At 38.7% G+C, this 17178-nt stretch overlaps 1 protein-coding gene across 1 annotated transcript in view; it reads left to right on the plus strand.

The window, feature by feature from the left end:
- The first annotated feature begins 955 nt into the window (after positions 1-955).
- Positions 956-17178, plus strand: part of gpc5a (glypican 5a) — a 130709-nt gene continuing 114486 nt past the window's right edge. Inside the window, exons 1-2 of the mRNA XM_008404364.2 lie at positions 956-1516; positions 5023-5184. Coding sequence (XP_008402586.1) covers positions 1372-1516; positions 5023-5184 — 307 coding nt within the window. The 5' untranslated portion in view covers positions 956-1371. The remainder of the gene's footprint in view (positions 1517-5022; positions 5185-17178) is intronic.

Genomic DNA, 17178 nt, shown 5'->3' on the forward strand with positions numbered 1-17178 from the left:
TCACTGCTAGTTTTGCATAGTTGCACTACAAGAATAGATGAGTTGTGCAAATCTATGCAAAACTGATGGTGGCCTGCTTGCTCTACACCTGTTTTTAAATCCATGATTTTTGGGGTGTCAACATCAAGAGCATCATTGCACAATATGAAGCAAACAGTTTATAAGCAGCACAAGGATTGCTTGCTGTTTCTCATCCTCTGACCACAGTTTCTGCAGTACTAAAGTGCTTATAGTGCAGGTAGTGTTTGTTCCCATATCTACTGCAATGTAAGCACTTGAAGTATTTCTAACTGTATATTCTCGCAGACTGGGCTGTGTAGTCGACGTCAAATCTGTTCGTCGCCTGGTCAGTTTTGCTGGTTTGCATTCAGCTTTAACAGATGTGTGCTGTGCAAATCCATGCAAAACTGATTATGTTGACGGGTCACATTCTTCTGAGGGAAACCGCTTGCTGTCCTGCTTGGGTTGGTTGAGATGTCCTGTCCTATTCAGGTGGGGATCGGTGGCAATGCTGTTCTGTAGGTATTGCACTTGTCCCGGCCTGTAAAGGAACTGGGAGATGAGCTGAGCAGACCTCGATTTAGCCAAACCGCTGCATAACTATGATGTCCCGTGTATTTCTGTAATCTGTATGGGCTATATGCATGTTTCCTCTTTGCGTTGCTTTTTTTACGTGGATGTTTATGTGTGGTTTTAAAAATAAAAAAAAAATTAAACAAAATTACTGTTCTGACTTCTTCAATGTCCCATTGATGTTTTTAAAGTTGCTTTATTTAATCTACCTTTACTGTGAAGAGTAGCAGTATTTTTTCAACATGAAAAATGTGTCCAACTTTGCTATCTTTACATTTATGCTTTTTTTTTCTTTCTAGATCTTATTTTTTCTAGATCAAACTATTAGTTTGATTGTAACTTTGATTTTGAACAATCGCTATTAGCTGAAGTTTATTACTCTTAACATGTGTCAAACGTGTTGGAAAATGTGCGTTTGTTCTGTGGGTTTTATGGCTCAATCAAAGCCGACCATTTGTCGTTTTTGTGCAATGGGAAAAATGATAAAATTGGGTGTCCACTAGATGGCGCCATTAGACTCGGCGACCCGCCTCTGCGCAGGTAACTCGGTGGTACCGCCTCCGCTGTCGGTCCAGCCAACTTGGACAGCATGCGATTTCAGAGTCGCACCGCAGAAACTTTGAATCGTTTTCTGGATTTAAGTCCGAGTCGCACAGAAACCGTCTCTATCGCGGTTTAATTCCGTTTCTGTAACCTGAAATGTGTACTCTTCCGATACCTGTCTGCATATGTGTGAAGAAGGAACCCTGACTTCCAAGAAGCTCCACGTTCTCTAGATAAATAAGGATATTTTCTAAAATGAGTTCGCTATTAAGGTGCTGCGTTTTTCTATGTTTGTGCGGATCAGGACTCGGAGAGCTGGACACATGCAGCGAGGTGCATAAAGTTTTTCAAGTCAGGCAAATTGGACCAAATCAAGTTCTACCTTCAAGTCCCAGATCAGGTAAGCGGAGGAGTTGGGTCTTCACAGAACCCAAATCTGTTTTCAGGTTAATGTGATTTGATAAAGGACAGGTCTGTTTTTTTTTTTTTTTGGGATCTGAAGTTATATGTGAAGTGGTATTTCAGGTTCATCGTATAGCATAAATGATTGTTAGGATGTAGTTATTACTTTTTTTGCAAAGTGCACTCGGGAAGTATTTTCATAAACTTTGAAAAAAACGCTGTTCATAAATGTTTTAAGGTTCAGCCTTATTAAACCAGTGTGATTAGAACCAGTCAGTTGCTGCTGATGAACTGGCATTTATTTAATATCAGCTTTGATCTTTGAATCTGCAGCAATGCAATAAAAACAAACTAGTCCACCCTGAGTGGACATGATTCAAAATGGTCTTTTGATCTCCAAGCTAGAGGATGCACAAGCACAGTCCTATTCAACACATTTGAATATTAAGTTCATTTCAGTAAACTACGGAACTGACAGATTTATAAAACCAGTCCCTCTAAACAAATGTTGAAAAAGCTCAGCTTTTTAATTTTACATTACTACAGTAATGTAAAAAGGCATCTTCAGAGAAATGCGGGGTTGGTGGTTTGGGCTGAACAACCTGGATGCTGAGCCATTGAGTTAATTACAAACTCTTTGTTTATATCCTATGCGAGAACAAATTCATGCAAGAGTGGCATTATTTCACTTTTTTAAAAACTTAAAATTCAGAATAGGTTTAAGCAGCATGTGCTGTATTTGTGAATCTGCTGGTGTAAGTCATGCTGTCCTAACCCTGTGACTCAAGCAACTATGTCTGAGATTACTTGCTGATTGAAATGTACAGAAACTCCCTCCCCCGTTGGGTGTTTACTACAGATAAGTGGCTTTCAGGGATAAATAGGAATTATTTTGTTTAAAGTTAGGTAAACTTGGCTTTCTGAATGCCACCCATGATAATTATGTGCAAAATTTGGGAGGGATTGTAGGTGTGGGTGTTCTTAGTGGACTGTCATTGACTGGATGGCTCGTTGCTGGTGCTCCTGCTGAACTCTGTCCTCATTTTCGGAAAAGCAAAGCTAAATGGTGTTGATTGCCATGCTGTCACAAAATGTAGCCTATGAACTCCACGTCTCCTGACAGAGACCCTCAACAACCTCCTAAGCCCCCCCCCCATAGTGCCACATATCCTCTCCTTAAATACGCCTCTCTGGCTGATCTCTGTCATAGCTGAAACTAAAATTAATTTTCTCACAGATAAATTGTTTGCAGTGCGGTGTTCAGTAGTTTAAGAGATGATAAGATCCTGAACACTCGCTACTGTTGTGAAATACGTCACAGCTGACCGTTTCCTTATCACCCTGTCTCATCTAAATCCATCAAGCCAGCTGAAAGATAGAAATCGCTTTCTTGATGGGTTCAGCTTGATGTTCCGAAGTACAACAGATGGTAGATAGCAGCTTTTATTGTTGGTGGGCCAGAATGATCTCAGCACTTATCTAAAACAGAGTCTAGGTTTCCGCAGACAGAAAAAAATGTATCTATATTTGACAATAAAAACGAGCAACAAACATACTTCGGTCTGGGTCAAAACATAGCAAGTCACAACTCCTATCTGCAAGAAGGTGGAAATAGACCGCTGAATGCATTTAGGTGGAAAAAAAAGAAGCAAGTCTTTTATGCAATCTTATCTGGAAGACTTTGAATTCCAGTACGTACGCCATCACTTAGCTCTGCTCACCATCAGACCTCGCAGGGAGTTAATAGCGTTTGACAACAGTCTGCAAACTCTGTCTGGGCTTGTCGTGGAGGCTTTTGCAGCGTTTTGGGTCTCCTTTGGGATGTTTTGATTGTCCTGTATCTGGTGCACGCTAGCTGGTATCTGTGTCTAAAAGGAAATCCAAGACTTCATCTGTTTGAGTCAATAACTGTTTTATTCGGAGAGACTTTCGATTTTCGAGAAACTTGGTTTTCTAAATTAAATTTTAGCTGTTTGATAAGCATCAGTATTGTTTGAGGTTATTATTGATGACTGAAGAAAGTATTTTATACATTTTAAAAGTCACAGTTGAGGATTTGCATATTTATCTTTATTATAAAATGTCTCCATACAGTCGTTTGTGTTTATACCCCTTTAGCAAAAACAAGACATTTGAGTTCATGTTCCCAGTGTATAGACATTAACTATAAATACATCAACTTTAAAGGAAATACAAGATACAGGGAATATTGAACAGTATGTATATGCACAGTCTTATTCAAGACAATAAAAAAGTTGGTTTTTTTTCAGTGTAATAAATAAATAGTAATAAAATAATAAAATAAGCTAATTGCAATACCACAACCTGGCTTGTCCAAATGTGCAAACTTTAGGGGTTTCACTGCTGGCTTTGCTGAAGTGGAGGAATAGATACTTGATTGTGAAAAAGAAAGAAATACAAATCCTGAAAGTGTGCCATACATTTGTATTCAACTCCTTTGAGTTAACATTTCATAGAATCATCTTTCATTGTGATTACACAGCTATTATTGGCTTTGCTCACTATGTGCAGCTTAGGTGGACCATGTCTAAATAGATTTGCAGTTGTCTATTACTATCTCCATGTTTAGATGGTGCTCTGTTTTTAGATGATGTTCAAAGCTACGTCAGCCCTGACCTGTCTGGTGTGATCATTAGTCTTCTTGGTATTTGTTCACTAATTTTCTCTAAGATCCTTCCGAAACCTTCACAGACTAGCTGTGTGTTTTACTAAGATTCATTAATGCACAGATACACTATACTTAAGAAAGGTGTGACTCTTGAAAACTCCACTGGATTTTATTGGCTGGATCAGAATAAAATGGGTAGAATACATGCGCAAGCATTTCTCATTTTCCTTCCATGTCACTATGTTGTAATCTTGCTAAAATAGAATTAAGGTTTGTGGTCGCAACATCACAAAATGTTTAAGTGATATTTACACATTTACAAGGATAGCTTCTTTCAGAGCAACACTTACACTCCTCACGACTTTTATTACAATTCTATGTGTTCATTCTCCAGTTTGTGCAAATATTGCTGTAGTTTTAGTCTGACGAAGGTGAAAGTGTTATTCTTTGTCACAATGCACATTCTTTTCATGAATCTGGTCAGTTTGGGGTGGCAAATCCACCAGATTTGTTTGTCTTAAAGGGGAGTTTTACATGGATTAACTTAAAGGCAACATGCTTATCCCCAGTTTATACCTTTCATGTGTTATAGGCTTGGATTTCTGAAGACCGAGAAGGGTGCTTAAGAGGTGCTGTATTTGCTCTGAGAGCAATTTGTAGCATTAAATTATTTGTTATTAAAGGAAAAAGTTTAGTTATATACATTTTTTGTTAATGTCAATAAAACTGCATTTGTTACGACCTGCTTTGAAATTGTTGAAGGCAGAAACAGAGAACCACTTTTACTTTATTTTACTTTTACTTTATTTTTTTATTTGGTTTATGTGCTTGTATGACTTTATGAGATCCTCACACTTGATGTCGGCTGCTTTAAGGTGCCGATCTCCAGGTGTGCACGTCCAAAAGCTTGACGTGCTGCACCAAAAAGATGGAGGAAAAGTACCAGGTGGCGGCCAGGCGGGATGTCCAAAACCTCCTGCAGACCTACAGCTCCAGACTCAAGCTGCTCCTGTCGCGCTACGTGGCCGCCTTTCAAGGTAATTGCTTGTGTGTGTGTGTGTGTTTAGGCGTCACAGCTGTAGCTTCGTGAACACGAGCTGAGTGCAAATGTTTACCCTGTACTGTTTATGTGCAGATGTTTGTGTGGGTGTCGTTAAGATACGGATGAGTCGCGTGTGTGTGCGTGTGCATCAGATGAAACAGATATGTCCCACTCAGAGATCTATACCACTTGCAACAGATCTGCAGCTCAGATTTGTTGGTTTTTGCTGCTGAAGGCATGGACTGTGGGGATAAACGGAGCTCCTTCTACTTACATCCTTTCTTTTGCAAGCTCTCCCCAACACTTTGTAGGCTTTTATAGAATAAAACCATAATTGTTTTTTAGAGAACTGGAGGGGGAGCATCCCCATCACACAGGTGGGTGTTTGTGTTGATTCCCCTCCATCATTTCATTCAGGGTTTGACACGCAAGCACCGACTTGCCTCTTTGTGCGTCTGCTCCTTTTGTCCATCTAGTGTGGGTTTTTTCTCTCACCCTGGCTGATAACCGTTATATGAGGGCTGAGGCTGGTGGGCAAGAGATCCAAAGTGAATGACTTGAACACGCAGCCTCAGACATGTCATTAAGGTTGTTCACTTTAATGCTGCCTTTCAGGTTAAAGACAGGCTGTTATCCTCCCCTGAAACGCCAGTGATTTATAGGAAAGCCCCGCACGATTACAGTGTTTTAACTGAGGTTTGGAGGGGCAATACCCTATTTTTGTTGGTAAATGTGTCATCTGCTCGTTCAGGCTTTGAACATGAAATGAAATTTCAAAGTTGAGGAGGCAAAGGATAGCTGATGCTGTATAGCACAAGGCTGCTGTTACTGAACCTTTTCAGTATGTAGTTCATACTTAAGCTAGTTGCTACAGAAAGCATTCAATTGTCATTCTCAATATTCCATTATTTTTTCTAAATACTTGTTGACCCTGATGCTGCCCCTAACTCCTCAGTAGACTGACTTTTTGTCGAGTTGAATTTGGACTTATGTGATTTTAAATTTTTTTCCCCCCTCTCTACTTCTTCTAAAGTTCTCGTATGCTCTGGGCCGTTCAGGAGAAAACACAAGTAATGTTGCAGGAGTGGAGCTCGTAACTGTTTGGAAGTACACGCTAAACTCACATGGTTTCATCTGCAGAATGACAGCCAATGTTCGCTCCTGCCAAACCAAACAGTGCTCCCCGTCAACATCAACTCCCATCAGTCAACAAACACCGGCGGCCGTTTCTAACATCCAGCTTGCACAAGACAAGTGGCAACAGACCTTCCGATTATTTTTCTTTTGCTTGTGAGGAGCACTGTTGGCTCTGGATATACAGAAAATGTGTTTCACACATTAACCATTATTTGGATCATTCATCACTTTGACTATTTTATTTTTCTCTATCAAAATAAGAAGTCAGTGAAGGATGAGAAAACCTTTGTTCTTTTTTTGCTACCATCTCTCCATGTTTTCGGTTCAGTCACAGAGCAACAAAATGCTACACGGTTTTCAAAATTATATAAAAACATATAAATCTGAAGATTGAATCAGTCCCTTTGACTTCTTTGATACCTGTAATGAAATTCCAGGCATCCAATTGTATTGGAAGTTATCTGCACTAATGAAAAACGGCACCAATAAGACCAAGAAACACAGCACACAGCTCAGGGATAAAATTGTTCAAAAGTGTGCAACAATTCACTGGCCACTGTTCAATCCATCACAGAAATGTGGAAAAGTATGTCAAACCTGCAAATCTTATGACGTGGCAATCCGTCTGAACTTGCATACCTAAAGGTACTTCTGTAGAACCTGCAGAGATTTTGAATTTAAATAGGAGAGTTTGCACTTACCAAATTTGAGTTAAGTGGAAGACCAACTTAAAAATAATTCAGTATATTGGTGATGCAGCAAAGATGTAGAGGAAAGGTGCTCTGATCAGATAAGACAAAAATGTAATTGCTTTGGCCTTCATCAAAAATGTGGAGAACTAACAATGTACATTACCCAGAACACAGCATTGCCATAGGTACCGTGGCAGCGTCATGCTTTAAGGATGCTTTTTGTCTTTTGAGAAAAAAAAAAAGCTGTTCAGAGTTGACATAAGATAGATTGAACTACACGCTAAGAAGTCCTAGAAGAAAACCTGTTAGAAGCTGCCAAAGAAAGTGGAGGTTCACGTTTTAGCAGGACAGAATTAGAATGGCTCAGTCAAAGGCCAGACCTGAAATCCAAATCTAATCTGACTGAGCAAAAACTATCTTGCAAAAGAGATGAAATCTGCAAGCTGTGCAAAGCAGACACAGGCATTTCCCAAATCACTTTAAAATGTTTATGTGACACAATTGTGCTTGCATTTTTCCAAATTTGGCCTTTGATATTTTAAAAGCTTCCCCTTGTTTCTTCTTCTTTTTTAGGAAAGCCACTAAATGTAGAGTTGTGTTTAGTAAAACCTACGACATAAACTTCCTTTCACAAAATTGTTTGCTTATGTAAAGCTCACTAAAAGCATTGCAACGTTACACAGCGAGTGGTTTTTGTATTACTCTAAAACGAGTTGTTCTTTCAGCTCCAGAACCTAATATATGGGTTTATTTTATGTGAGACGCAAAATAAACACATAAAATGTTAGGAATTATTTAAAAAAGTTGTTTTATTCCTCTCATGAGTTAAACATGCACAAATTGAGCTTGATCTTCTATGCTTTTCTTTCAATGATATTTTGTCTTAAATTAGCCCAGTTTGTAGACTTGCTGTGCTGAAAGAAAGACAGCCGAGCATCAGGAAAGGAGGAAAGAGGGAAAGTTAATTGTGTACTTTTAGCAGATATTGCTGCAATCTTCAGCACATTGTGTGTTTTCCCCTGCTACCCGTCTGTCAGTAAGTCTATCAGGACTGCATGCTTTCTTTCAGCTTTTGTGAGGTTTCTGCGCTTTGTCCACACAATGCACAAATATGCAGCCTGTCGAGAAGGCCTTCGGGGAAGATCTTTCCTTCATACCGCGCAGGTTTGCCTCACCACCATGGCAACCAACCTAAGTGATCCCGGCTCCCCGTCGGCCAGGAGTCACATAAAAGTCAAACAGAGCTCAGTATGAATCAGCTGTTGAGACGCCCGAGAGAACGTCTGAGGATGGCTGCGCAAATTATAGCACAGCGGTCTGAAAAGCACCACATCAAAGCAATGTTCTCCTCTGGGAAAATGTTGATTTGTAGAACCATTTCCGAAGCTCTGATTTGTATTGCGCTAACTGTGGATGCGTGTTGAGAGGAATAACACAAGAATGCTCAACAGCTCCCTGCTGCTACAGTACTTTGTCGTAACTCAGCCTAGTCTGGATTCAGTAAAACAAACGTGCAGCCACAAAAATTCACTTCACAATATCAGTAAAAATGATTTATTCTAAGAAATCTGCTTGATGAATGGGCTGAACCTCATAAAGCATGTCAAGTAACAAACATAAGTCTTGCATATTAAAGTGTACGAAACTCAAAACCATTGTTATGGTTTTGCGCCTTATTTTATTTCATGCCTGAAGGAAATTTGTGGAGTCGTTTTGAGATTCCTGTTCTCACCAGAAAAAAACAACAACAAAAAAAACAATCTGCAGTCACATCTTTAGGTTTATGTTTGTGGTTTTAGCACTTATGATACAACAGTGTTTTTGTTGTCTTGAAAAGACTGATGGCAACATTACCTAATGATTTATTGCTCTGAATATACAAACCATAGAGTGCTTTTAAAAATGGTTTTCCTGCGCAAAAAAAAAAGAAAAAAAAGCAGAACATGCAACCCGAAGACCAATTCAGACAGAGGCTGTTAACCCATAATTCAGCTTGAAGCCTTCATAAGTACGACATGACCACTTGGAGGGCAAGTTGAGACAGACTGTTTTAAGGTTAATGCTGCTGTTACTTGAATGTCTGCTGCATAAAACTGCTGCGACCATTAAGATTTTGCGGCTTGTGGTCTTTCTTCCAGTCAGTGTGTCATTTTGGTTTCGAGTCTAGAAAGAACAAAAATGAAGTCAGCATGAGACGGGGGAAATTAGTGGGCACAGACACAGGCTTTTTCATTTCTTTATTTGCATTGTTTCTAACTGAGACATTCTGCTTAGGAGGGGGATCCAAATGAAAAGTCCTCCTGATGTTGCAGGATTTCTGTTATGTGGTGAAGTTCAGTTCAGTTCGCTTCAAAATTACTCTAATTAAATGTCCTTGTAATTCGCCTTATTCAAAGCAATGCTCTGTTGTGTTTCTGTTTTGTTTGACTAAAATTAAGGGTTCCTATCAGAGCTAATCATTCAGGGCACATTTGGTCCCATTTTTACCTTTTGGCTTTTCATAGTCAACTGGCTTTGGTTGCCAGTTGACTATGAAAAGTTGTATGTCTGAAAGCATACAACCCAGTTGTATGCTTTCAGACTGAATTGTATTGAATTGTATTGGATTAAACCGGACTGCTCTGAAGTCAAAATTAACCAATTAAAATTTTTGTATAATTCAACCACTTTTTCTCGTTAAGGGCTTTAGGTAATTTGGTGATGTACAAATGAACTGAATTGACTCTAGATTAAGTATAGTAAATTTTCCATCAGGGCGTGGCTGTTCTCCCGGTTCATCTTAAAAAATTTGGTCTTTAAAAGCCAGCATTTTCACTCCGTGAGTGCATCGTTTATAGCAGACCTCCTGCTGGTCTTTTATGGTAATATCTGCCCCCAACAGCGAACAAAGCAGGTTTTGCTGTGGCACCAGAGCTTTGACTTTTTAATTCCCCTGTTTGTACTCAGTGTAGCTTTTTAATGGATACTATCACAGTCTTGCTCGGCAATCAGATTCCTCATTGATGCTGAAAGGAACAGCATTGATCAGCTCTTAACGATGTAATGTTGACACTCTTACTGGCAATAATTGCTTTGCTTCGTCTTTCTTCTGAACAGTTTGTCCTACTTTAAAAAAAAAAGATATGTGAGAACATTTGAATGAGCTCAACAAAGAGAGCAAGATATTAGCCTGGCCTCTATATTACCCAGAAATTAGGATGCAGAAGTTTTAGGTACCTGTCTGGGTGATTTATGACCACTATGTTTCAAACTGAACAAGAACAGAATGTAGATTTAACAAGTGAAACACGTTTTTTGGCTCATTATCCATCATGAAAACGATTTCAAAACCCTTTGCGTTACATGTTTTCTATTGGACTTAGTTGAATAATGACTTAACAATACTCATTTGAATAATCATTAAGAAAATAATCTAAGCAAACTTGAAATTACTTCAGTATTGATGATTTTTGATTTTTTGATTATAAACTGCTGTGTAAAAAAAGAGAGAGTCTTTCAGACAGACAGTATTTGTTACATCTACTTTTACACTGCTATGCAAATGTCTTGACTCCTTTCCATATGCAGTTTTTGAATTTATGTGGTCTTTAAATGTTTGAGATCATCAGACTGTAATTTCAGACAAAGATCATGCAAAAGGCATATTTCTAATGATTATATCATTTATTTGGGGACAAAAGCAGACTAAACTATGTGAAAATGTTATTGCCCCCGTTGGTAAACCTTAAATGAACTGTGATTTACCATAATGTTTGGAGAGGTGAGTTTAACTTCTCTAGCCACACTCAAGTCTGATTATTGCCAGACTTGTTCACCAAGACAGAACCAGACTGACAACATAAAGTAGGCTAAATGATCCCAAAAGCAACAGATCAATCTACATAGGTCATAGGGTTTTAAAGCTCTCTCTGAGTCTTCAGGTCTCCAGTGAACCACAGTAATAGCCAGTGAGAAAACATGGAACAGTAGCGAAACGTCCTGGGAGTGGCTGGCCTTCCAAAATTACTCAAAGAATGCATAAATGACTCATCCAGAAAGTTACAAAAATGAACTAAACCACATCTAAAGCACTGTAGGCTTCAATCACTTCAGCTAAGGTCAATGTTCATGAAAAATAATGTTAAACTACAATTAAACAGAGTGGTGTTAGTGTGATGGTGCAGACTGCTTTACTGCTTCTGGACTTTGACAAATTCTGCTTTCTTGGTGAAAATCCTAAAGGAGAATATCCAGCCTTCATGTCACCTCTAAGGACCTGTGTGTCGCTGAAAGACTGTGATCAAAAGCACACCAGCAAGTCAAATCTGAAATCAATTGAAATGTTGTAACAACAGCAATCTCTTTCTTAAAGTCAGTATTTAAAAATACAGAAAAGGGCAGATTAATCCTGCTGTTATTAGAAGCTCTGACAGATGCCTTTTTATAATTAAACTTAATTGTTCTTATTGGTAAAACCACTATATTTTACTATAGTAATAATAATTTTATTGCAGTGATCGAGGCAGCTACAAAATATAAAATGTGGTATTTTAATTACAATCTTGTTTTGTTTTCTCACTTCTTTTGGACTTTAATATTATATTGAGATTATAAAGACCTGCTAAGAAATATGCAAAACAATGTTCTAAAAGTGGAGTCAAAGCAGCCGATTCATTTAGCTGGCGACTTCTTGGCAATTCGCATTTTCCAAGAATCTCCCGTTTAAAATAGTAATTTCCTACTAGAGACAGATATTGTGCTGTGACCAGCCACGGGTGGCTCTGCATCATTGACTTCAGCAATGCACTTTCTGCTTCCAGTAAAATTTCTATGTTGGTCACAAATTGGCCGCTTGCCTTAGTCGAGGAAAATATGCTGCTTTTTATAGGACTCTGCATCCTTTGTGTTAGACATGGACTTCATGGATGTTACTATAAGGAATCCTGCATGGTATTTCAGGCTTTCTCATATTGAACTATTATTTATTTTATTTACCTGAAAGTATTATATGAAGTAACACACAATCCAATTTTAAATATTTTCACTTTCATGCGCCCAAGTAAAATTTTATGCGACCAGTTGACTTTAGATATAACTTAAATAATAAACCAAGGAACACGTGGCACAGGTAAGGCATGGAGCTATGCAGAAGTTGAACACAGCAACAGGTTACATTTAATAATGGAAATAAAGAGTATGGCACAAGTGCAAACCAACAGCTACAGACAAACATCATGAAATGGAGAATCACCTGACAGGTCCACGAGAATCTTTAGGGTTTGTTGTCTCCCAGTTTGCCAAAAGCTCTAGGAGACGAAGCAAAATGTGAAAATGAGTACTTGGATCTAAAGGAACAAAATGCGTAATGCTTTGTTTGACAGCATAATGCTGTGAGTATGTTTTACATATGATTTTAAGATGGAGGGAGCTAAGCACAGGGCATGTTGATGTCCTGATAAATGGTGCAAACATTTTGTGCTGCCGTAAAGGTTCAATTTCTGATTGGAGACATTCTCCGTCTAATTTAACAGAGCTTGAACTATTTTACATAGAAGAATCGGTAAACATTTTTTTGTTTCTGAATATGCACAGACAATACAGACAAAACCTAAAAAGTCTTGCAGCTGTAATTTCAACTTTAGTTTAAATTTAAAAGGTTTGGATACATTTTACAGATTCTTGTTTGTAGAAAATTCTGGAAATTGAGTAACTACTTTGTTAATGTCTTTTACAAAACAGTCCTGATAAAATACATACAGGTGCTTTTAACTTGAAAAATGCTGTAAATACTTTTGCAAGATACTCAAAAGTTGTTTCAGCTTTTGCACTCTACACATCAGATATTTTCCAAGTTAGTCTGTGCTGTTTTGAATGTGACTCTTTCCCTGACCAACAGGTCCACAAACATCTCTTTTTTCAGTTTAACTATTCACCAGAGAGGCACATTAAAGTGTGTGGGTGCACAATCAGCACAATCATGCTTTGCAGAGGCCTCACTGCACTATTCCCACAGAATTCAGACTTGGCTTTGTGATTCAAGGCTGGACAGTTGATCCAAGGGAGGGACAGAAAGTGGGAAAGAAAGCACAGAAAAAAGAATGAATTACTGAACTGCTGAACGAGAGAAGGCTGGGAGGATGCCAGATTCTGTTAAAGGTCTTTGCACAGTGTTTGAAGTCAGAGGATAAGGATTTAGAAGGAAGCAGGATTATTCAGAGTCAAAAGCCTTCAGCAGTCCAGACGTGGGACTGCTGCAAAGTCAAAGTGGCTGTTTTCCCCTGTCATTTCTTACATCTTCTGTCTGAAGTACTTAGTGAGGTCTTTTTCTGACTCTTTTATCATCTTCTGTTGTCAGTACTTCTATAAAATGTTGGGAAATTTAAGGGAAGTAATTCTGTATTTTCTGAAGAAGGAGCTTTAAAACATTCCACATAAAATTAAGGCGGGGATGAATGGAAGTGACCTCTCTTTTATTCAAAGGTAATAGATTGCACTTCACCCTGTTCTCTGACTCTGTAAAGGGTAACAGAATTTGTCCACCAGAACCGCAAATGTTCAATAATTAACACGTTCAAGCTTGGTTCAAATATTTAGCTGAAGCATAACAATGGACGTGACCTACAGGCCCACAGACCTGCGTTATTCGAAGCATTTCTTTAACTGGTTGGGTATCTTCTTGGTATTTTAGCTGATATATCTTTAGAGAAAAAAACAGCAACTTTATTTCCCTTTTACCAGGTTTCTACAGGTGTTTTGAAGTCTTAGAGGTTGGAAGGCCTCATCCCTTCACCTTAATGTTTAGCTCCAGGCCCCTGAAGCTCCAGTTTCAGGGCTTAGGGCCGAACCTTGATGTTACATTCAGTCAGAAGAAAACTGTTGGCAGAATTGAAACATCCCTGATGTTGCCTGGGGTATGAATAATTTTGGGCTCAACTGCATAATATAGGTTTGTATTTTATTGGGACAATGGCCGTTACCGTGTGCAGCTGATTTAAATGATACAGAATTGACAGAAGTACTAAGAAAAGCTCAGAGCTGCGGCCAACACCACTTTTCATGTACGAAGAGGCCTGATCAGATTTTTAGGTCAAGGCGTGTGATTTCACAAGCACTCAGTTAAATCCTTCTGGATTTTGTCTTCGACTTTCCACAGGAAACCAGCAGTTGTACGAGGCGCTGAAGATCCTCTGGCTCTTAATAAGTGAGAACATCAGTGGAATCTGCCCACATGACAAAAACTAACTTTCTTTGTCTTACATTTAGGTCTCTTGCCATTTAGAAGTTCACACATTTTCTTCCTACTGCACTGCAGCCACTTGCTGCATAGAGATGAGCCCTAAAAATACACAGACTTGTCAGCACTTTGCATTGTCTCCTGTGTGCCTGTTTGAAATGGAGATTTATGGCTACCGCTTGTTGTCCTAAGGCCATTTTTGAGACGATACAGCACACTGCAGCTCAACAGGAAGTCTCCGGGACAAATTTAAACTATGTTTTCCATGCTTTTTCATAGACCTACATTATGTTATGCAGATGAAAGCCAAGCCATTGGAGTTAAACATCTGTGGTCTTAAAGAGCATGCAAACCAAAGGTAAAGCTGATGTTGTTACTTTGATTTAGTTTTATGTTTATTGACTGGACATAACAAAGTTAAACAAGAATCGTCTGAAAATAAATACTGATCCCAGAGTATGAGTCATTTATTTTCCTAAACAAAACAGATTTTTATCAATTTCATGGTTTTTTTGTTGTTGTTGCTTCTTCTATTTGAAGCTCACTCAATCTTCCCTTTTCAATGTTTCATTTCTCTGTTGCACTGCAGATGCTTGCAGAGGACAAATCAATTCTGTCAGTCAGATGGCAGGAAGTATTTACTAAGTAAGATCCAGGTCTCCGGGGATTAGGCTCTGCAGTCGACTGGGCGATGAAATCCCAAACACAGAAATACACCAAGCCTTCTGTCTGCTCCGTCTCTCTTCCCTTCCCCTGCCCTTCTCTGCTATATAACAGCAGAGAAGGTAGGGGCTTATATAACGGCGTAATTGCTCTCCTTATCATTAATATGCTGGCATGAGTGACAAATGAACGTTGTTTTTTAGAGCGGGGAGTCTAGTGTCTGATAAGGCTGTGTGATATAAACATTTGAATCCCATTTTAAGTATGGTTACCCCTAAAGAAAGTAGTCTTATCTTTACAATAGACCACACACATTAATAATTTGCTTACCATCAGGCTTTAGGGTTAGGGTAACTCATAGATAAACTCACCATGGTGAGTTTATCTATGGGTAGTTTATTGGTTCTTGTCTAGTATTGATGAGTGTTATGTTTTTATCATCTTGTTTTTGTGGTCTAACCTTTTTTATGGCTTTTACGTGTCTGAAAAGGTTGTCGAGCAACAAGCAAATAAGGCTATAAATGCTGTAGTGCAAACTAAACAGAATCACAATAAATAAATCACTAATTCATTATTTTCAAATGTGAGCAAACATTCTAGAGACAAAAGATTTGGACATCGTCCAGTGTTGTCCTTTCTTAAGTTGTCAGATGTGATAATGTGGCAATGAAATAGGATATAAAAGGTATTTAAATGTGTCTAAATGGATCATCTGTCTATCAACGTCAGTGCAGCTCAGGGATGTGGTAGAATAAGGGTGTGAAATTAAAGAAAAACAGCGAAACTGCTGTCATAAATTCATCATAATGTACCTACATAAAATTATAGCTTTAAAACAAAACATAACCCACCATAATTCAGGGCAAAGAGTATTTCTTGTCATATTGTCATGAGTTTTTTTCCAGCACAGCTGAAATTTTTAGTTTATCTACATATCTTGAGGATAATGTGAGTGCAGAGACCAGTTCATGTCTGGAACAGCTCAGCATAATGAGACCAAGCAAAGTTAATTCACTTGGACTTTAAGCATCTACAAAATGTGATCCTTGAATCCTATTAGACATCAGAAGAACAAAATGCCCTCTGAAAAATAGGAATGTCTGAACCCGCCAGAAAGGTGTGCGAAAAGTTATTTGTGCCGCTTGAGGTGTGGATGACTTAATAGCAGTCTTAGATAAAATATCTAACTGCTTTTATGAGAGCAGCCTAAGTAGATCTGAGTAGATTTAAAGATAAATTAATGCAATTAAAACTTGCTTTTATAAAAAAATAGACCCTTTAGAAATGTTCACTGTAACATAGTGGACATATTTCTAGGCTGAAAATGTTGAGTCTGACTTTTGAACCTACATGTCATACAAGTAATGCAATTATCCAGCTCAGCAGCATAATCACTGGCATGCTGTGTGTTGCAGTTCCTCTGTTCAGGCTCTTGAAAGCTCAGTGTACTCCTTCACTGGCATCCAGCAGTTCACTGAGGTCAGCCACAGGAAACCTTCAACAGCCTCACACAGAGACACCTTTGAAAGCTAATGAAAGCTTTATTATGATATTATTATTTTCACTCAGGGTTTTCAACCATCACAGCTGACCCTTTTTTCTCTGTGTGCACAGTGAGAAATTGTCAAGGACTGCTCAAGTGACCTGTGGTTTTTCAGCATGTATGAAGAGATCTTTAACCCCACACAACGGCACACAGTCATGTCTTTTTTTTTTCTCGAGAACGTCTTGCATTCATTTGCTCAAGCTGTATCTCAAACCTAGCTGCGGCCAGGTCATTGCCATTTGACTGTGCAAACAGAATCACGGTCTTGCAACATGGGTCGTGAAAACCCGCACGATCATTTTGTCTGCTTATTGACTCTTTATGCTTCTTTTCCTGAACAGCATATTAAAGGCTGTGCTCACAGCGAGCTCTGTGCTCTTTGAAGTGCTCAAGAGCTGCAACAGATCCTCAAATATTGACTTTTAAGCCTTCTGGAAAAGAGAGAGCAGAGATGGATGGAGAGAAACATGACTCACACAGAAAAAAAAAAAAAAACAGACAGAAAGACAGGAAGAAACGTCTGTTTATTATAGCTAAGGTAGGCAGATTTATTACACGAGGGCCGAGTTTGCTTTGGCTAAATCTCTGTTTGGTAAATGCTAATGTACGATATGAGGAGTATGTGTATTGATGTGGAAGAGGAAGTGGAAAGAGATAAGAGATTTGACATTAGCTGAAAAAAAGGCCATACAGATGAACTCCTTTCCTTTCCTTTCCTTTCCTTTCCTTTCCTTTCCT

The sequence above is a fragment of the Poecilia reticulata genome, linkage group LG3 (assembly GCF_000633615.1).
Source record: "Poecilia reticulata strain Guanapo linkage group LG3, Guppy_female_1.0+MT, whole genome shotgun sequence".
NCBI lineage: Eukaryota > Metazoa > Chordata > Actinopteri > Cyprinodontiformes > Poeciliidae > Poecilia > Poecilia reticulata.